The 21,363-nt window shown below is 39.4% G+C and overlaps 2 protein-coding genes across 3 annotated transcripts; both read right to left on the bottom strand.

Annotated features, from left to right (window-relative positions):
* Window positions 1–5,065: 5,065 nt before the first annotated feature.
* SLC10A5 (solute carrier family 10 member 5) lies at window positions 5,066–6,711 on the bottom strand. Its single transcript, XM_045849430.1, is given in 2 exon segments — window positions 5,066–6,165; window positions 6,168–6,711. Coding segments are annotated over 2 exon segments (1,410 nt in total). The 5' UTR covers window positions 6,478–6,711.
* A 3,375-nt stretch (window positions 6,712–10,086) lies between these two features.
* Window positions 10,087–20,366, bottom strand: ZFAND1 (zinc finger AN1-type containing 1). 2 transcript variants are annotated; one of them, XM_045849472.1, is made up of 8 exons: window positions 20,241–20,366; window positions 17,966–18,008; window positions 17,008–17,047; window positions 14,588–14,715; window positions 14,409–14,500; window positions 13,583–13,704; window positions 11,092–11,247; window positions 10,087–10,994 (listed from the first exon to the last, which is right to left on the bottom strand). In XM_045849472.1, the coding sequence occupies exons 1-8, from the start codon at window positions 20,293–20,295 to the stop codon at window positions 10,824–10,826; spliced, it is 807 nt and encodes a 268-aa protein (XP_045705428.1). In that variant the 5' UTR covers window positions 20,296–20,366; the 3' UTR covers window positions 10,087–10,823. The 2 variants fall into 2 exon arrangements, with proteins under 2 accessions (XP_045705428.1, XP_045705427.1); XM_045849471.1 differs by having other exon boundaries at window positions 20,148–20,343.
* Between the last annotated feature and the right edge of the window lie 997 nt (window positions 20,367–21,363).

The raw sequence follows: 21,363 nt of genomic DNA on the forward strand, positions 1-21,363 counted from the left end.
TGTGTGAAGAGCTCACTTCTGAAAGCTAGTGTCTGAACTATGAGAATGTAGTTCTTGGGGTGGGGTGGGAATGGATTCTTTATAGTTAAGTATTGCCTGCAGATTGAATTCTTTGCTTTATAACCAAGGAAAGCAAAGAATTCAATAATATTGGAAAACTGTTCTTTACAAACTTTAGACTTAATATTGGAAACTTCTGTAAGTTCAAAAGAAAAACTATTTGTAATTTTAACAATAAAAACTTTTTCTATGAAACCTTGAAGTTATCAAAGTCCTTCTAAAACCAGAAAAGACACCAGCATTTGTTCTGCCTGTCACGTGCCAAACCCATTAAGCAGAAAACAGGGATTCCATCTTTATGGGCACTTTATTCAGATGGCTGGCAATCTGAGAAGATGGCAGGTTTGCACCCTAACAAAACTCTTCACATTTTCTTTCCTAATCAGCCTTTTATAACAGAGAATAAACAAGGTATGGTGAGGGGTTTTGAAACTCAGGGAAAATTAGGTGAAAGAAACCGCAGCATTCTTGTCCTGGGCAGTTAGCTGTTCCCAAGGGCAGGTGGTCATCTGTCTCTCCCTGGAACACAAAGGCCTAGATGCCTCTACTTGTTCCCAAGAAGTTGGCTGTCTTTCCCAGGAGCCAGGATGGGCCTTATGTGTAGTTTCTGAAGTAATAACTTTAACATATGCATTACTTATGAGGCTTATAATTGTTTACCTTAAACTAAAATTTTCCAACTCTTGAGTCCCCTATCACTTTAATAGTATAAGAAAGGTTTTTCGGAATAGTGGTTGGGTTGTTTTATTTTTAAAAGTATGTTAATAAGTTGTGTATCTAATTTTGTATGTAAATAAGATTTAAATTTTCTCTTTATAACATCTCAGAAACTGAGTCTCATTGAAGCAATTTGGTGGTCTTTGATTATATTATTTATGTAGTTATTGGTTACATTATTATATATTTTGTATTCTGGATTTACAGTTTTATTAAATACACAAAAAATTTTTAACAAAATATTTGTTAATCATTGAGTATGAGAATCTGTCTTTTTTAAAATATTTAATATTTTATAGCCTAATCAAGTGTAATGGAAATCACTATTTTAAGTCTAGGAGAAAGAGCAGAATATAGGTAAAAGATGAATAAGTTCAATCAAGTTGATAAGGTTTTCGTTATTTTTCATTCATTGGAACTGTTTTGTATACTTAGTTCTGCTTGTTTTAGTTTTATGTTGTGCTTATGGTTTATTTTATATAAACTTTTATAATATTTTAAATTAAAAAAGATTGATGACTTAAGTTTCTGAATTGGATACCTTCATTTGTCTAGCAAAAAAAATGCTTTTTGTTCTTGATGAGAAAAGAAAAAAAAACTTCAGAAATTAGCTTTTTTGGTTCTCTGTTGTCAGTTATCTTAAAATAAACTCCTGCTTCTACATAGTGACATTATGATTCATAGGCAAATAAAATTTTCCAGGCATTTATAGAAATGTCACCAGAGTCCTCTTTACATCTTCTTAAATGAACATGGTCCTGTAACAGGGCGCAACCAGGGCCCCCCCTCCACCAGCCCTCAAATGAAAGATTTGAAATGCGGTCCAGAACTCAGGATATCCAGGAATTATAAAATATAGGGTATCCCCCCCCCCAAGTCTGAACTGTGGGGTGGGACACAAGTAGCAGGGCCATTGAGAGTTATTTTGCATTTCAACAGTTGGCCAGCTTCATACCTGATATCCAAAAACATATTTTATTCAACATACCTATAACAGCTGGGTAGTTTCATAGATATGTTAAGTAGCTGTGGCTATGCTTTGAGTCAGGAAGATGGGAGTGACTTTGACCCATGATGTAACTGGGAGACAACTCTCCCTGGTTACAACGCCCGCCCATGTGAGAGCTTGGAGGTGATTCGCTCCATGGCACAGGACCATGCCTGCCCAGACTAATTATGGTAGCCCAGAAAAACTGGAAAAATACAGAATGTTGGCAGATGTGGCTAATAGTGGGCAGAGTCAGAAATGGGGATGCAGAGGAAGATTCGTGCAGAGGATTTAAACCCAGGCACGGCATAGGCAACCATGTGATGTGGACCAGGTGGTGGCGTGGCTCCCTTAACAACCACCGGGCTTAGGAAGCCGGAAAGCAAGATGTAGGAGCCATGCAGTGCTCTCTCTTAGCAGTTTGAAAGAATGCATGAGAGACAATGTGGGAAGGATAGGGGTGAAAGGACTTGCTGGTGGGCCATGAGAAGGTGCCACGTAGTTTTGGATTAAGAACCAGAGATAATGGCAACATAGCTGATGGTGCTGGGGACTGCAGACTTGCTAGCCAAGCCATGCACTTCTATTTTTCCTGAGATACAGTACCCCAGGCTGGCCTGCCAGAGTAAAGGAAAGAAGGACTGTGTGTGTTTGTGGGAGTTTTAAGGGACTTTGGGATTTTAATGAACACATTAAGTCATTTCTCTAAGTCTATAACTTTTGAATAAATAGTTCCTTTCCTTTTCACCAAACTCTGGCATTGAGAGCCATAATTCCAATTCCTAAGGGTGATGGGCAAGGTGAACCTGTTGAAGAAAGACCCCTGGAGATGGGGGATCCATTTGGTAACAGTATCTTGTCCCCACCATGGGGCCATTCTGTAACAGTCCCACTCACAGAAGATAAGGTATCTTATTCTCTCAAATTAAAAACACTTAAAGCTTCCTACCTCAAATGAGCAGGTCAACATTTTTCTAGGGGCCTCAGCTGCTACCTCACATTGTTCTCAAGTGACTGAGTGTTTTCAGTCCAAAGAGGCCATTCTGCCCCCAAAATGCCCTCTTGAACATGAAATGGAGAGTCCTCTAATACAGGGATCCCGTTAGGAACATGGCTTCAGGCAAAGCTCACTGGAGTTTGGCCTCCTGCCTCCCCCCTACTCCTCCTCTTCCGCAGCTGGCCAGCAAAGGGCGCTCACCTGTCTTCCATGAAACTGGTCCCTGGTGCCAAAGAGGTTGGGGCCTGCTGCCTAGCACACAGGATGGTCCATTGCTCAGGTCTGGTTTGGGCTGCCTTGCAAACTGGTACCACCAAATCCAAAGGATTTTTGTCTGAGTGGCTGCAGGGCCCTCAGTACCAGTGCATTGTTCTTGGGATCTCAAAGGGGCAATTTTTAAAGCTGCATTAGCAGTCATTGTTCTCAATTACAAAGATCTACCAGGCCTAGGTGGTTGGGAGACAGGGAGGGGCCAGGTTCCAGCCTCAGCCCTGCCTGGTGAAAACAAAACTTGCTCTCTGGTATGGAGAACAGGTCAAAGTTACCTTTTGGGAGCCTTTGAAATCCCTTTTCACCAGCTGACTTCCATCCTGCAAAGACTTTTATTATCCTAAACCTCAAATGGGAAGGGAGGGAGGATCTAAAGCCCCTAATACCTCCTAGACACTTGAAAGGGGCTTTAGGGGTGAGATGGCCTTTATCAGGCCATGGAGTACTTTCATTGTGCTTCTGCATCTGGGGGATAGGTACCCAACTGCCCTGTACTTGCATAATAAAGAGTGGTCACCAAGGTGATTCCTTCCACAGCAATCTTGTGTATCTTGCTAACCCTACTTACTCCCCAGAGGTGACTACTTGTAAATGGCAACTCTCTTTCACTTAAAAAAAAAAAAAACCCAAAAAACAAAACCAAGTTCACACCACAAGATTTCCTGTAGTGGACTTGGATTAAAAATAAAATTTACATGTGCAATATGCAGGTCCTCAGGTGGTGGAGTCTCCCAAATATCTAACAGGATTTTCATGTTTTTTTTTTTAAGATTTTATTTATTTATTTTTAGAGAGGGAAGGGAGGGAGAGAGAAACATCAATGTGCAGTTGCTGGGGGCCATGGCCTGCAACCCAGGCATGTGCCCTTACTGGGAATTGAACCTGCGATGCTTTGGTTCACAGCCTGCGCTCAATCCACTGAGCTATGCAAGCCAGGGCGATATTCATGTTTTAATGTGAAATAAGTTGGAGCTGCAGATATTGGTTAAATCCCTGACATGCACTGTAATGCCAACAGCTTTCTAAGTTGATTGGAGGATTATCCTGTACACCAGAAGGTTGTGGGTTCAATTCCTGGTCAGAGCACACACCTAGGTTGTGGGTTGGATCCCCAGTCTGGCATGTTAAGATCCCTGGTCCTGGCACATGTGGGAGGCAACCAATTCACACTTCTCTCTCTCTCTTCTCTTCTCTCTAAAAGCAATGGTAAAATGTCCTCGGTTGAGGATAAAAAATTTTTAAAAAATTATTTTTAAACTTTGGTTGCTGCCCTAACTACAGCACTTGTGTGTGATTACTTTCATCAGTCTGAACCTTCTTCACTTTGCCCCATCATCCTGCCCATGGTGCTAGGTCCTAGAATCTCATGCCAGAACTACAGACTTAAGAGTTGAGCAAGATCTTAAACCTCAGTTAAATTTCCTCATTTTACAGATGTAAAACTGAAATACAGAGAAGCGTCTTGTTCAAGGTCACAAAGTTAATGAAAGGCAGGTCTCTCATCTCCCAATCAGTAAAATATGTTCATGGAAATGCATAGAAGTTAAATTTGTGAAAGTTTAATTCTATTTTTGGCATCCAAGTGGACATTTCTGTGTAAAGGACTCAGTAGTAAAAGGCTCCATATAAACATTTATAATTTTATAAAGTGAATAATAACCAGCCACCACCATGCCGAAAAGCATCTCTTATAAATCTTGATGTTCATATACTGAATTTGATGAAATTAGAAAAAAAGAACTTTGGTTTTCTTATTGGCCGACAAACTAATTACCTAATATTATAAGAATTTATGGGATGCCTATTATGTGAACACCCCTTCCATAAAAGGTTGGGATATTCTCATAATCACTACAGGAGGTGTTTTTTAAATTGTTCTTTCCCACATGTGAGACCATAATGAAGTATTACATTCCAATCCAACTCTATAAAACATTTTCAACACAACTGCAAAATGATCGCCTTCTTAACTCCTGTATGATAATGTACATATTTTGATAATGTATATTTCCCCCCTAGTGTCAAGTCTGCAATCAGATCATAAGGGGGTTGAGAGCAGGCATTATTTTAGATATTCTTTGAATCTCCCATAGTACTTCATTTAGGGTAGTAATCGTCATGCTTTGATTGTTACATGAGGGGAATTTTTTTCTTTTATATTCTGTGATAAAGATGCATCTTTTCTTAGCCTTGTAGAACAGGGGGATCAGTAACATTTCACATCCAGAATACATGGCCACTGTAAAAGGAGCCACAGAAGCTAAGTCTGCCTTGGACTGGGAACGAGAGAGCTCGATAATGGCCAGAGCCAAGAAGCTACTTAGCATCCCACTATTGATAGTGTACACAGTTTTACACACAGGAAGGGGCAACCTAGATATTTTAGCAAAGGAGTACCCAAACAGAAAACCCAAAGCAGGAACTAAGATACCTAACAGAAGCACCTCTAAGTTAACTGTTTTTAGAAACCTTAATCCCATTCTGAACATCAAATAAATCCCTACAGACATTAAAATAAAGCTCAGAGGTCTAATGATTATCTCTAGGATGTTTGCTTTTTCAGGTATTCTACGCTTGACTATTCCAGCCAATATAGGTATAAGTATGAAGAGGAATGGTGACATAATTATGAAAACAGGAATATGGAATGTACCAGATAACCCTAATATCCTACTGTACAGGTAAGAATTGTCTGGTATCATTATAAGGGCCAAGACCATTGATGTGCAAGTAATCAAAATAGCCAAAGTGATATCTCCTTCTGGAAGCAGAGCAAACAGATAGCCCCCACCCCCTCTTGGGCATGTGCAGGTCATTACAAATCTAAATGCCTGTGCCTCAGGCAATGCCAAAATCTGAGTCAAAAGAAATCCACAAAATGGCATAAGAAAAAACTGTGTAACTGCCCCCAGAATAACTGGCAAAGGTCTCTTCCATGCTGTTTGAAACACACGCAATTCAATTTTGCAACCAAATGCACATTTATTTAACAGTATCTTTGGCAGAATAAGTATTAGGATATTTCTATCCATATGCAGTGATGCCTGGAAAAGACTGTCTTGTCTTTGTTTGAGCACTTTGACCCTGACATTCTTTATTTCTTCAATGAGTCTTTTTTGCCTACCTTCAGAATCCCCAGATGAATGGCCTAATTTGTCTTCCCTTCTTCCTCTGTCACTAGCTTTATGATAAAGTTTGTAGCATCTGAGAAGGTCTTGGTCAAGTTCACCACCTAGAGCATTTTAGGATCTTCTAACTGCACAAAGAGGTAGCTGGAGCTGGGCCATTTATCTTTGTAACTTGATCCGACAACAACTGTTTCTTCTGTCTTTGGGAAGAACAGCATTTCAGTCTTCTCTATATTCAGAAAACTAAGAAATTATTTCGCTGGTTCTCCCAGAGTCACACATGACAAAAGCAAGACAATATAAAATTTTCTAATCATTTTGAAAGCTTAAATTAATCATACATGCAAAAGCATTAAAAACAACTAGAGAACATTCCTGATAAAAGTTGAGGCAAGAGTTGTTTTGCTGGATCAAAGTATAGGAGGAAGAACTATGTACTTTCAAACAAATACCAAGATGCCTAGTGAGTGACACAACTTGCCTAACCTGTAGTTATGAAAATGTACAAGCCACAGTATATTACAGCTTCAATTTATCACAGCAGAAACCTAATCTCTTCCTTCATTCCTCTTTTCTGCCAAAAAGAGGCTCCTATTCACCTAAATTGAAAAACTTAGTGTCATCATTTTTTGGTTTTCTTTCTCCTTAAGGAAAAGCTACACTAGAAATAGTCAGGATCTGAAATACCAAAATAGATATTGAGGAGGCCTCCAAGTGGGTGTTACTATTTTACTCACTCATGTCAAAATCAAGTTAAGTATTTACTGGCTGATTGCTGGGGCCCTGAGCCTGGAGCAGGTATCAAAGAGTAATGTAGCCCAACGCTGTTTCCTCCCTCCTGCAGTTCTCCTAGGTAATCCCTTAGCATGACATAGAAAACCAGAGCCCATAAATTAGCCTTGCTATATCCTTAGGCAGCTAATAGATTTTCTACAACTCTAAAGAGTGATTGCATCAATTAGGCAAAATCTGAAACTGTTTTGGGAATTCTTAAGTAGAACAACAATGTCCTAGTTACCAGAAAGGTTAGGAACCTGGGAAGCAGGTAGCCAGATCCATGGCCAAGGCATAGCCTGGTTAAGGGACCACTGCTGCCAGACACCACTGAGCTTGACAAATGGGGCAATGGAAGGTCACTGACACTAATTCTCTTTCTCCTCCCTTGTAACACTTGTCCCTCTTCACAGCCGAAGGCAAGGACATTCCACTGACCCAAATGAGGGTCATATACCTGTGCCTTGGCTGCCAGGAATAAGGAAAAGTATCGGGTTTTTTGGACTTCAACCCCCATACTCCCATAATTATGTATTTCCCACACAAGAGGGAGTTCTGATACTACACAGAAAAAAGAAAAGAATAAGAAAAAAATCAGCTCCAACCATCTCACTACTAAGCCTACAGATCTGGTAGTCTCTGAACATATTACCACTTCAGCAGATCCTTCATGTAATCAAGACAGAATCTGTGTTAAATTGCCACAAGGAGGGTTTGTAGTAACTACTTTTAGATCATGATGTTTGTTCCTCAAAAATCATTAAAGCAATTTTATTGTACATTTTTTAAAGTTTTAACCAATTCTACTTATGTAGGTTAATTTTTCAAAGGCACTACACCTAAAATACTGAATGTCAACTGTAACTAAAAAATAAAAAATAAATGTTTTAAAAACTGCAATAGACTCTACAGTTCATAAATGTATTTCCATGTACCACATCAAGACATTGTCCCAATGCTGAAAATAGGGAATGTAACTGATGTTTCTGTGATATCTCAGTTACATTTCCAGAGAACTTCCCTAAATAAAAAACACTTCATAAAACCAAAGCCATCTTTACAGTACGTGACCAAATGTTTTGAATCACAGTTTCTGTTGCCCAGCTAAAAAATGTTAAGGAATGTACATTTCATTTTGCTCAGATTCCGCTATCTGCAACCCAAACTCTGTAGTGAATAAAGCCTGAGAAATCTGGAAAAAAATGAGTAATTTATTTTTCACATGCCTGAAAAATAAACTGGCTGATTATATTTAAACTGAAGCTCATTTATATATTATAACTGTTTATCTGAATTGAAAAATATTTGTGGGTTTTCTACTTATAATTCTGGTTGTCAGCAAGCAGGTAGAAACATACTAAGATGGGGTTGGGAAAATTTCATTGAGCGTACTCAACCGAGAGCCCTAAAACAAAGTCTGAGAAAGCTGATTGATGTCAATAGTTTGGAAATGAGAAGCTGTGGAGCTTTTCTCTTGCCTACAACCTGTTCTCTTTAGGAGACTGTTCATGCTGGGTCTGATCCCAGGAGCCTCTGAGGATGCTGGTACTGAGGCAGAAGACAGCATAGGAAGAACTCTGAGACTGCAATCCTGTCACCGGCCAGCATTTAGCACCCTGGTTGCCAGTAAATGCCTTTTACCAATTAGGTAGAATAAACAGTAAACTGAGGCAGAGAGGAGGAAGGAGACAAGTCTCACATGCTAATTCAGCAGTCCTAAGCCTGGTCTGATAACATTGCCAGGTGTTCCAACATCAGAAGAAACACTATATTAGCAAGAAAGAAGGAAAGTCCTTGAAATTCTATATAGCATTTCCACTATCTGGGAAAGAAAGCCTTGAAACTGTGCTTTCATCCCAAGGCCTGAATGTGGGAGAGGGTATCTGGTGGCCAAAGAGCCCATAAAACAACTTTGGTTAATTGCCTACCTCTGGTCACTATGTTTTAGGAGGGAGTCTGTGATGCTTACAGAAAGGGCCCATAAATAACTTTGGAAAGTGCCCCAATTTTAATTAACTGCCTCCTGTCACATATTTGTTTTACAACAAGATGAACAAATGGGGCCTGGAGCAAGATAAGGATTTGGGCTAACAGACCCCCACACATACCTAAGTTTGGGTAGTCACATTCCCCCAGGAAAGCTGGCACCACATTTACCCATTAATCAATATGTCACTTTTTTCTTCGTATCCTACCAACTATATAAGTCCTGAGAACAAAGGACTCTCTCTCTCCCTTTCTCGGGGGCTCAGGGTGCTCTTGGCTCTCGGGCCACAGGGCCTCTGGCCACCCAGTCTCATGCTGCCCAAGAGCTTGCCATGCTGGTCTTCAGCTGCTCTTACTTTTTCTTCCCTGCTTTGCCCTGAAACTTTGCCTTTCACCCCCTACTCTACCCAGTCCTGTTCTCTTCCATGGGAACAGGCCACTAATAAACTGATTACATACTACTAAATTTGCTGATATGTAATTCTTTACATGCGTCAGCAAGAAGAGCCAGGTCTCTCCCATCAACAGTACTTGTGTCTTCTGGACAAACTTGCCCCACTATCTGGCAATGGACCTAACCATGGATGCATACTGACACAGTCCTTCCTGTCATGATCCTGGTTTCCTTTCTGTCTAGTCAGTGACAGGCCTGCTTCCATGTTCTCCCAGTGTAATTAAGTCTCTTTCAGCCTTATGTTCCCTCTTCTTACTCTCATTGGTACTTTTTCTGGTATATTTAGCTTTATATTCATGAGACATACGTTAACCCCCTACCATGTACAGATTATTACACATGCTGAGATACTTGTTTGTGTTAAAACTTTCTCGTGTATTTAAGGATTATTTCTACTTCTGGTCATATAGTTTGTGATAAAAGAGCTATTGGAACAGAGCTATGCTTATGATCTATCTGCTCATTCGGTACTTGCCACACACTAGAATCAAATCCTTACATTTAGTAGGTACCTGAATAACTGTACTAATAAATGAATGGATCATCAGCTAATGTAAGTCAGAAGCTATTTCCATTCTTTGCATGAAAATAGCACAAAGAAAAAATTAAGAGAGAAAATGAATATTCCAAGTCTATTCCTTTAATTAAACCTAAAGCCACTGTACTTGTCCATGACATTTAAAGTAGAAAAGGGACAAAGAACAAATAAATCTTTTCTGTTCTATATAGCAGTCCTTTATTGAATGAGGATGGAATACATCAGTCAGAGCATCAATTTGTCAATAAAATGTGTCTACTTTTGCCATGTTTTTGCTTTGGTAGATATAAAGAGACTGTACTGAAGTTGAGCTACCTCATCTTTCTTCTCATTTGTAATATCCTTCATCAGTGATATGCCTCAAAGCAATTAAATTACACCAGGAAAATCATTTCCCCCTCCTAGGCCTGAAATTCCTCATCCAAAACTTTGACAAGTGAATGACACAATCTCTCAGTTCCTCTGATTCATGTACACACATGAATTTATATATCATGATGTAGGCACAAGGTAAAGCTATACTGCCTTGGCCATGGAACTTGCTTAAAGCAAAAATGCTACGTGTACCCTCTAAGAACCAATTCTTTCTTCCTCGGCCAGAAGAATGGTAATGTCCCAAAAAGGACACCTGAACATTCAGTGCAGATGCAGACATCAATACCAACCCAATGAGACATACAGCTTTGTTGTTGTTATTATAGCACATTCTAGCAAAATCTAATGAAATACAACTTGCTAATAATTAAATGTCAATTCATAAACTTTAAAACAATTTTAATTTATAGAAAACTGGTAACATTATGATATAATGAAAAAAATTTAAAGCAACTTTTAAAAATAGAAATATGCATAGTATTCATAGTAAAAGAAATGACCTCACATAGATGTTAGCTTGTTGAATCCTTGAATGACTATTCCAAGTAAGAATCAACATTTTTTAAAAACTGTTCTTCCTCATTAAGATATTCCAAGATAATGTTTCCACCATTATATAAAGGACAATCCTCCTTAGCAATCCACATTTCCAAAGTATGATCCAAGGGTAATGCTTCTCCTGAAGTCATGTGACATAATCTTAATTTCTGTTACAAGAGAAATAAAGCGTACTGTAATAAACAAAGATGCTTATGTAGTACATCGTAAAGATTCTAGGAAAAAGTTATTATAACCAGTTGTTACCTTGCCTGTTAATTTATTATTGTTATTTTTCAGACTGGCAAAAGAAGCTGCCAAGTCAATGACCTTCCCAATGCTCCACTGGCAGCAGAAAAACATTGGTTTGCTCTTCTCTTTGCTTTCCTTGGGTAAGAAAACCTGCAAGTAAACTCTTTCTGTCTGTAAAAATAAAAAGTTAAAATACAGATTACATACATGAACTAGTTATCTGTTTTTGTCTGGTGACATGTCCTCCTCTCTTCTCCTGGTCAGAGGGATTACCCTCTAATGCAGAGCTCAGCATCCACCTGAATTCATGAGAACAGGACTCAAGACCCTGCCAGGGTAATCTGTGCAAAGACAGGTATGTGACCTAAGGTAGGCCAATTAAGGCCTTTTCCTGGGATTTTATTTTCAAAAGCTGGGGGAGGGAAGGGAGAGCTCTTTTTCCAGAGTTTTTTAGTCTTTGAATTAAACTTGGAATTGCCTACAGCAATCCCCCAGGCCTCTTAGCTATTCCTAAAACAATGTGGAAAAAAAAGTTTCCTGAAATGGGAGAGAATGAGTTTAATCCAGACAGAGAAGTCAAGGGCACAATGGACTCATTCAACTGCATTTGATTCTGGAATCTGGTCATCACTAGAGACCAGATCAAAGCCACTTCCCATCATATAAGGGAAAAAAATTGTTTTGATTAAACTACTTGGTATCAAGTTTCTGTCACTTGTGATTGAAAGATCTCTGAAACATAAAACATGTCTTTTCATGTGAAAGACCTCACAACGTATTTAGAGACAGCAGGGCTTTTGAGAATAAAGAAACTAAAACAAGAAAATAGAAGAAATCAGACAAGTACCATATCAGTAAAACAGAAGGAGTCATAAATTTGGATGGTTCCTCTAATATTCTATACCCTATATGCTTCCTTATATTGTATTTTCTTGCTAAATTAATAAATGCAGGGCAAAAAAGAAATAAGAGCAAAGGTGTTTCACCTTGGATCTTCCTTGATTCCTAAAAACAGCTTTAAAAAGTGCTGGCTTTGTAAAGGGAGATCTGGCCAGATCACTGGGCACAGATGAGGCACCCCAGAGATGTGTCAGGAATTGCTGAAGGTGGCGGGATTTAAGCCACAGCCAAATGTGACTCCATTTCCCTGGGTGAGGGTAAACTAACAAGTGTATGATGCCCAGGCCCAGGCAGAGATGCTGTAACCCTGTGCGTAGCTAGAAAATCTTTCTACCCACTTCTGGATCATGGCAACTGGAGGAGGGGCAGAGATGCTGCACAGGCTGACATGTACCTGTCTACCCGCCCCCCCCCCCCAGACTGGCTAGAAAACTTGGATAATCGCACAGTGTACAGGATTTGGGGACAGAAGATTTAACCAGAGGGCACAGAGTCTTATTCCTTTTGCATTTCCCTTAATAGGGGACTTAAGAGTTGGAAAATTTTAGTTGCTAATAAGCTTAGTAATCAATGCATGTAAAAGATTTTTGTTCCAGGAATTGAAGGTATGACCCACCCTGACTCCAGGAGACCATAAGGAGATCCACCTTTGTTCCTGAGGACTGCAAGCAATTCAAGATGATATCTGAGCCACTGTACTCCAGGGTAAGATGACCACCCCTGGGGTGTAGCTTAAGACCACCTCCCAGGACACAGCTAAGGATCACAGCCTGGGGCACAGTTTATGACCACCACCCAGGGCCAGAATGCCTAAGTTTTGTGGGGGTTTTTTTTAACCCAATTAACTTTTCCCTGAATTCCAAACCCCTTACCTACACTTTGTTCTCCTTATAAAAAGAGCCATTTAAAAATGGAATTTAAGGTGGTCTATTAGAGTATGAACCTGCCATCTTCTCAGATCACTGGCCATATGAATAAATCACCCATAAAGATTCAATCGCTGTTATTGCTTATTGGGTTTGGTAGTGACAGGTAGCCCAAACTCTGGTATCTTCTCCGGTTTCACCCTCCCTCACCCAGTCAGGGTGGGCCAGAGTGTTTGTGAGACCCAGTGGACGTCGGTCCCGCTTGTGGTTCTTGCTGTGCCCTTCCTCACCCATTTGGGAGCACGCTGATGGGACACGTGCCTTGCTGGCAGCATTCCATGGGACGCTGCAGCTCCACTCGACTCCGCACTGGTCCTGGACTGTGCTCCCATTCTATTGCTCTGAGAGCAGTGCACGGACACACAGGCTATGAACATTCACGGACCCCAGGAATGCAAGTAGCTTTGGATACCAGGGCCCCACAGTCAGAGACACTTGCAAGACAGGCTACAGTGATTTGGCAGTGTGCCCCATCCTGGGACAGAGAGGAAGCTGTTATTTCTATAAAGTGAAAAATCTCACAAAACTATGTATCATTTATTTATGTAGCAACACACCATGTAACACTAGGAATGATACACAACAGATTTAAGGTACTTATTACTAGGTGGGAAGGAGGAGTAGAGAAAGGCTTCAACTGTATCTAAACATTTTTGTTTTTCAAAGTCTCTAAGACCAACCTGTGGCAATGACTTATCTCCTTCGGCATGCATCTTCAATTTCATCAGCGCTACCTTTGCAGCTGTTGCACTATTTTTTGCACCCTTCCGTCGCTTAACTGCTGTCTCTCCTGTCTTGGAATCTAAGAAATAAGAATAAGCATATAAGCACATAAGAATATTTACATTACATTTTCCAGAGTTTTATCAATTATTACTCTATGGCTCCAAAATGTACACAAATTACACACAATGGAGATATAAAGAGACGACATTCATTGTGTAGGTATGACATATACATGATCAATGGGAAAACACCACTGAGGTTGATTTAAGCAATCTCCACATCAAAGAACTCACTGTTATGTGCTTCTTTCCAGCTCAAGCCTATTTGATCTAATCTAAAGAGAACTTTAAGATTTGATTATAGAAGATTTTAATAAAGATAGTATTCTTAACAGAGAATGAAAATTCTGCTGAATGAAAATACATTCTCTCCTGGTACCTCAGATTATCAGCAGCATTCAAAGGACTGGACTAGACTTAAAATTTAGTCTTGAGAGACTACAAACCACTACTTGAGCCTCATTTCTAGTCATGATCGTTATCCATCTGATCTAAGTGGCCCAGAAGTTCCACAGAATTTCTAAATTTTCTTTGGTCAGGCAGGCCTTGTGAGAAATACTGCTGCAAAAAATGTCACTGAAATCTGTTGTAAGTGGTAACCTTGGGGGCTGTTAACAACACCTTCCATACTGAAAAGCTGGCATAAGTAGCAGGAGCTTTGGAACTAGTAAGAATATATAGCAATAAGGTAAGCAATGAAATAAGCTTTCTTGATACTTGCCAATAATGTCTTTAACAAGTTTCTGAGTGGTGGCCATCCGAGGCTTAGGGATTTCCAGTTTTTCACATTCATGATCTGACTGATGACGGTGTCTATGAGCAATAGAAGAGTGACACTAATTCAAGTATTTGCATACCAATGAAACAGATATACAGAATTTTAATGATCTGAGTGATCACCTCAGGCAAAAATTCTTCTCACAATAAGGACAGATAACTGGTACAAGTTCTTTTTCAACACATTCCTTGTATGAGCACGGATAAGATGTGTGCATATCTGACTTCAGTCTCTCCTTGATTACAGTTACCTGAAAATGTAAAAAAAAAAAAAGGGGGGGGGGAGGTGATGGTATATTTCACATGGAAAGTAAATCAACAAATTTATTTTGGAAGGTTGCTTAAACTTATAAGAGCAACTTAGACACTCACACAACACAGATTATAATAAATATTTGTGAGAAATGATTATTGTGTTGATTGGTCTACATTTTCATATTTTCCCTGCTGCGGTGTATTTGTCTTCTAAGTCAAGTTAAAATGACTATTCAGTTACTCTTTATAATTTCAGTCTTCTACTTTGTAACAGTCCAACACAAAGGTTCCTCCAATAATAATACACTCATCATCCGCCCTCAAACAGCCACTCATACCTACTTTCTACACCAACTTGAAGGAAATATATATGTGAATACTTAAGAATTACGTTTACCCAGGATACAGAAGGTTAAAGGCAATTGTCATAATGATATACTACATTCTCAATGGTTTAATATTGTATTGCCAGCAAATATTACATCAGAGGAAGATGAGATTTTATAAGATCAGCCAGGCTATTTTGAGTACAGGTGACCCCCACTCTTCAAAAGCAGCTCAGCACTCCTACGAAAACTTCATAAGCCAAAATGGCTTAAAGTGAAGAAGCAATTGCCACTAATTTATATGGTAAATTTTCCTAGTGTTCCCAGAACACAGAATGGGTCTCCCAAATGCTCAGACTCAGTTCAAAGCTATGGGGGCTTAATGCTGAGATGCCAAGTGTGGTTCTTGGAGAAGGATCTTGGTGGGACCACTCTCACAAGTTGGAGTGAGTGCTGCCTGTACAGTGAATGGCTCACTATAAAACAAATGCTAAACACTATCTTCCCTTTTTGTCTTTTAAAATAAAAGTGAAAAAATCCTTTTTGGATTTCTTTCAGTTAGCAAAAACAGATACCAATGTGAGTGTTTCATGAAAGTGAACTTTCAAAACAGGTGGCCGGGGGTGGGGGGTGGCAGGGGAAACCTGCATTAAATAACTGTTTTTAGAGTTAAATAACTGAGTCTAGAGCATGAACTTAAGGAAATAACTGCTTGAAATATACAATAAAAGGGCATCCTTCTATATCAATGATAGTTACATCTTGTTCAAACTGAATTAACTATTTTTCCAAATTTGTTCTAACAGTCTTAATGTAAGTGATTTTTTTTTTTCACTAATTAGGGAGATCTAACTGAGAGACATTGTATGAGAGACATTCTTAAGAAATCTAATACCACAAGAAAAAGGAAAACACAGGGCATATTCACAAGCTATGTAAGAAACATCATTATGTTTACTATAGGACTCGAAATGAGAGTATTTCCTTACAATTAATCCTATGTAATGCCAATATGTTCATTAATTTTTAGTTTCCTCAAATAAATCATCTAAACTTCACAGGACTAGATTTTGACTGAAGCTCATTTAAATTTAATTTTCTGTAATTGAGAGAACAGATGTAAAAATCCTTGGTAAAGTGGAACATAAATGGTGGCCAGGAATAAATGTCCACTGCAAAGTGTGAGGCAAACGCTTCTTTCCAAATTGAGTGAATTCAGTTATGACTTCCTGCCTCTTTCTGACTCAAGGGAGTTAGGGCTGTCAAATTTGAGAAAACTACCTGAGGTGTGGTGGACTCAGCTTTCTCTTTTTTTGGTCTTTGAACTGAACTTATACATAAAGGAGGTAGCCTATGCTGGTCCAGCACTGCTGTGACTGACAGGCAATGGCTTTCCTCTGCAGATCTATTGGGCTCTCACTAAGCTTTACCATTCACTTTATCTTTTATCAATAATAAAGATGATATTTTGGTTCCTATCTGCCAGACCTTTTGTTAATCTCTCCATTTGGTCAGAATTCAAATGGGATTTTATTGGACCATAGGTTTGTTCCTGGGTCTAAGGCTGACTGAGTCAGAACAATTTATTGCCACCAAATCCTAAAGCCAGGCACCAGTAAAAATGAACACAGGAATAAAGAAAACCGGGAGGAATATATGATGAGGATGTTAATTCCATTTTAGATCTGTAAATATAGGGCCTAAAGCTGCAAGTAAGCCACCTAAACAGAACTGAAGTGTAAAGAAATAAAAATTATAAGGATAAAAATGTATAAATACTAAGTAGAACGATTTTTCTTTTAAACTGAGAAAAATAATATAAATGAAGCAAAAACCTCTTTGCATAACGAGTTCAGTACTCCAAGTTTTAATCTGTTGTACACTGATGGTTTGAAATCGCTTTAAAATCTGAGAAAAAGTACATAAATACAAATGTGTTATTAGGCAGAACTATTAACATACCTCAGGACAGCTGTGTGACTCTCTGCTTCTGTGTTCAAGGCTTAAGTAATTTTAAAAAACAGTATTTATTTAAATGCAATAAAAAATGTAAAGATAACTGCAATAATCTGAGATATTTCAAGGGTTAGTATCCTTAAGATTAATTACATTTATACTACATTAAGAACTAACTCTACATATAAGGACAAACTGAGTACCAGATAAACATAGAGCAGCTACTGCCTCAAAAGTTTTAAAACACAACTATTCAACTTCCATGTGAATAAAAACAATTCACTACTCTAAATTATCTTTACTCTGAGTGCTTTCAAGTGTGGAAAAACAATCTATTGATTCCTTTTATTTCTCAAAGCCATCATTAATAAAAGGTCAAGGAAGAGCTTCTAGTTCTGATTTTAAAATATGTTACTTTACTTCTAATAAATCTTTCTGAATTATCTTCTTAAAAGAATTTATTCTTTCACTGTTTTGTTTAATAAATGTCTGATATATGAAAGTAGTTGCAAAGAAAATACATTTTCCAAAATCCCTGGTTAGTTCCCAGGTTTTTTACTTTGTATGTTATGTGTGGACAAAAGTCACGTGATCCAATTTAAGAATGTATGGGTTGGGCTATTTTCATTTTATTAACTAAAACAAACAGAAATAATCGTAACTGGATTTTTTCTTCTGTATCCTTTATATTGTGGACATGTTCTCTCCTGGTAATTAAAAGACACAAATACAAGTTTTACATTAAAAAAATCACACAGAAATAATGCCATCTATGAAGTTAAAAAATTAGTCAAATATATGTACAAATAGTCAAGGCTGTTTTTTTTCAAAATGATTATCCTAATGAATATCAAACATCAATGGCTAAAGTAAGAAGTGTTTTAAATCATTCTGCTGTTCAGTAATAAACCTCATATTATAAACACTAAAATTACTCTCAAGTCCACATAAAAAAGTAACTTACCAAAATATTCCTGAACAACCATCACATACAAATGGAAGAAAATCTAAAATTGAGGGAAAATGTCATATGTACTGGTCAGCGTTTGGTTTTGATTTAGTTTCCTTGAGCATAAGGAATCTTCAAGTCCTGAACCACCTCCATAGAAGAACTTTCAATTTCGACCAATATGCTAGTATAGCAAATAGTGGTTAAACAAAAGCCATCACAACCTCAATTACTTCTGGGAGAAAATAACTAGATTATCAGGAGATAAATGTTACTTGTAGTAGCATACTAAATCCACAAAAATTTTGTTTTGGTTTATTTGTTTTTGTTTCCTAGAATTAGTAGGTGTTGTTTTTGAAGACTGCATACTGCAAAAATCCTGCATTTTAAGTGAAAAACCTGGGTACCAATTCTGATTTCACTGCCTACTAATTCAGCAATGTTAGGCAAGTTACTTAATTGTAGAGCTTTGGAGATTTTATACAGAAATACATATTATAGTAGAGTGTGTTATGTATGCAAGCACACACATACATATGCACAAAACCAAAGTTCTTATTATTAGGTAATATAGGAATAAATATAGATATAAGTATAAAGTATCTGTGTGTATGTGTGTATGTATCTATGCTATATGCCGTATCAACTTCACAAAGTGATTAAAAAAGCCAAATGATATACGTAAAAGGTATGGATAGGACAGTAACTATAATTCCTAAAGATAATTAAAACAATTAACTTGTCTTGAATATATTCAATCTGAGAAAAAATCCTGTGACTGGGAGATATTTTTAAAGAAATTACAGAAATTCAATAGGTTGATTTGATACTGCAAAATTTAATCCTGAATTATGTTTTTCCTTGATGTTGGGGAATAACGAAGCTAGAACTGACTAGCTAACAACTAAGTAAGTAACAGAATTTTTAGAAAGTACAGGGAAGTATCCATTTTCAGATGTGGCAACTCACTACTAGTCACCAGACACAATCGGTTACTCTCTGAATTATTTCCAATGTACTTCATATTATAGTTTACAGCCAAGTAAGGCTGGATATATCCAATCACACCATTTTCACAAAGTGAAAATTTAAAAAAAAAACACATTGCACTGTAGAGTAAGCTGCAATGTCCCCCTCCAAAGATCTCATTCTACAGGTTATCTCAGCAGGCAACAGAAAGAAGGGATCTTTTTATAACACAAAGGGACCTCTGGGTAATTGTGGGACAAGAGGGCCCAATTACAGTTCTTCCTTCACCTAGGAACTGGGCTTAATGAACTGTGTCATTTTTGTTCTGACTACAGGATTCTGTGAGCATGTTTCATACCAAGAAAGTCTAGCAGAGATGCTGTCTTTTAGTCCACAGCCCATAGCAGGTATCACTCATCAATTGCGCCACTCCTGCTAAACTCAGCTGAACCTCAGATTCCTTCTCAATAGACTCAGATACCTGCTGTCAATGACAGAAGAGGCCGCAAGGGGAGATGAAACCTAATTGCCGCCCCCTTGTAGTGTGAGCCAAACGTGATTGCGCGTGTATGGATTGAAACCCAGGTACCAAGGACTGAGCTTGTTGTGTGCTTTAATTTTTTTAGGAGCTTGCCTGCAGGAGACCTGTGAAATCCTTAAAGCTTGGGACACACTGCCCTGAGCTAGCTATTGGATGGGCTCTGTTGATCCCGGGTCTCCCAGCTCAAGGGACAGAGATTATATTATTATTAATGCTCTAAAATGCAGCTTAACTACCAGTGTGACAAAAAGCCTTATGTAGTCCCAGCCCAAACTAGCTGCTCCGCAGATATATGCTGATTGGGTGACAATCAAAATGCAAGACTGCCAGAGCTGGGAGAGTTGATAACCTGGCGGGATAGTTTGAGGGTCAGAAACCCTTAGAGAATATGGTAAAAGCTAAGGGCCTTCGCACTATAAGCTTGCCTCTAGAAGCCCATAAAAACCAGGGATAAACTGATCTCGCCTGCTGCCTTCGCCTGACATTAAGTAACAGATTAAACAAGAAGTCTGGGAAAGAAAAGAGGATTGCCCCAACCTGCTGTGGCAGGGCCAGCTCCAGCCTCCCCCGCCCCCTCCCCCCGTGCGACTTTTCGGTGAGCGAGCTCAAAAACGTTTCCACACAATGCCAGGCTCCCGACCAAGAGAGGTGAGGCTCCCAGAAGCACCAACGAAAGTCGCTGCACACCCCAGCGGGCTCCCGTGCCCAGGCTGCCCCTCTCCCTCCGCCACTGTCCGCCACTGTCCGCGGGGCCGGAGGCGAAGCCGACTCCGCTGTCACCTCGCTGCCGGCAATGCTCCAATTGGCAGTGTAGCCCGACGTCCAAATCCGCCATTTCGCAGCACCCCCAGGGGTGAGGCTGGAAGCGTGGGCGAGGCCACCGAGCTCGTGGTGCTTGCTGGGAACCTGGAGGCCGGGGAGGCGGCCCTAACCCCGCAAGTGGGGCGGGGCCAGGGCCGGAAGCTCTCCGTGAGTGCCAGGAGTCCTGAGTGTTTGCCTTCAGGCGCCAAGTTAACCCAAAGAAAGGGCCTGTGGACCCTGTTTTTCCCAGACGGGAGGTCCTCACGCCCAGTCCTTAAGGGAATACTCACTTTTCGTCCTGGAGGATTGCATGCTACAACCAGTATTGCGGAAAGCCTTGCAAGGATTGTCTTTGTTATTATTAGTATAATTCTAGGAACTAGCACAGTGCCCAGCACAGGTATTTACAAGAGTCAAGTGAAGTAGAGCACATGGGTCGTGTGATTCCTGATTCGACCTACACCAGTGTTACTTGATTATATAGTTTAAAGTAAATGCCCTTTGTGAGGAAGATATTAGGCGTTTTTATAAAATAAGGTTTTAAGTTTTTTTTCTTACCTTTTAAATAATTTTTGGTAGAAAAAGTTCCCGAGTAAGTACTGAACCGCAGAGGGTTTGTTAGCCCAGACACATTACACCACCACTTGAAGCAAGCTGACAGGATTCCTTTGGGACGGGAGGAGTTCCGCGTTCTTGATGAGCCATTTCAAAGGAACCTAGGGAGGAGAGGGTCCTCTAGGGGAGGTACAAATAGATGCCATTCACCTGACGCGAGTCATAGTGCATAAGTGATAAAACTCCTTAGGACAGGAACTGGAAAAGTAGTCAGTGCCTCCTGTATGACCTTGGGTATTCCAGTGCCTGCTATAAGACCTTTGGTTGTCCCAATTCAATATTCACTGAGGAAGGGGGAAAGGTGGGCTTGGGAAACAGGTATCATTACTTAAGGTTTTGCTCTTGAATAAATCTATTTAAGAAATCCATCTCAGACTTGCTTGGATCTCTGAAGACACTTTAGATTTTAGATCTGGAAGAAACCTAAGGTATCATCTAGGTATCTCAGCCTCCCTAGTTTTGAGCCCCGCCCTGCATCTGGGGCACA

The sequence above is a fragment of the Phyllostomus hastatus genome, unplaced genomic scaffold, assembly GCF_019186645.2.
Source record: "Phyllostomus hastatus isolate PE091 unplaced genomic scaffold, TTU_PhHast_1.1 phas_contig_65, whole genome shotgun sequence".
Taxonomy (NCBI): Eukaryota; Metazoa; Chordata; class Mammalia; order Chiroptera; family Phyllostomidae; genus Phyllostomus; species Phyllostomus hastatus.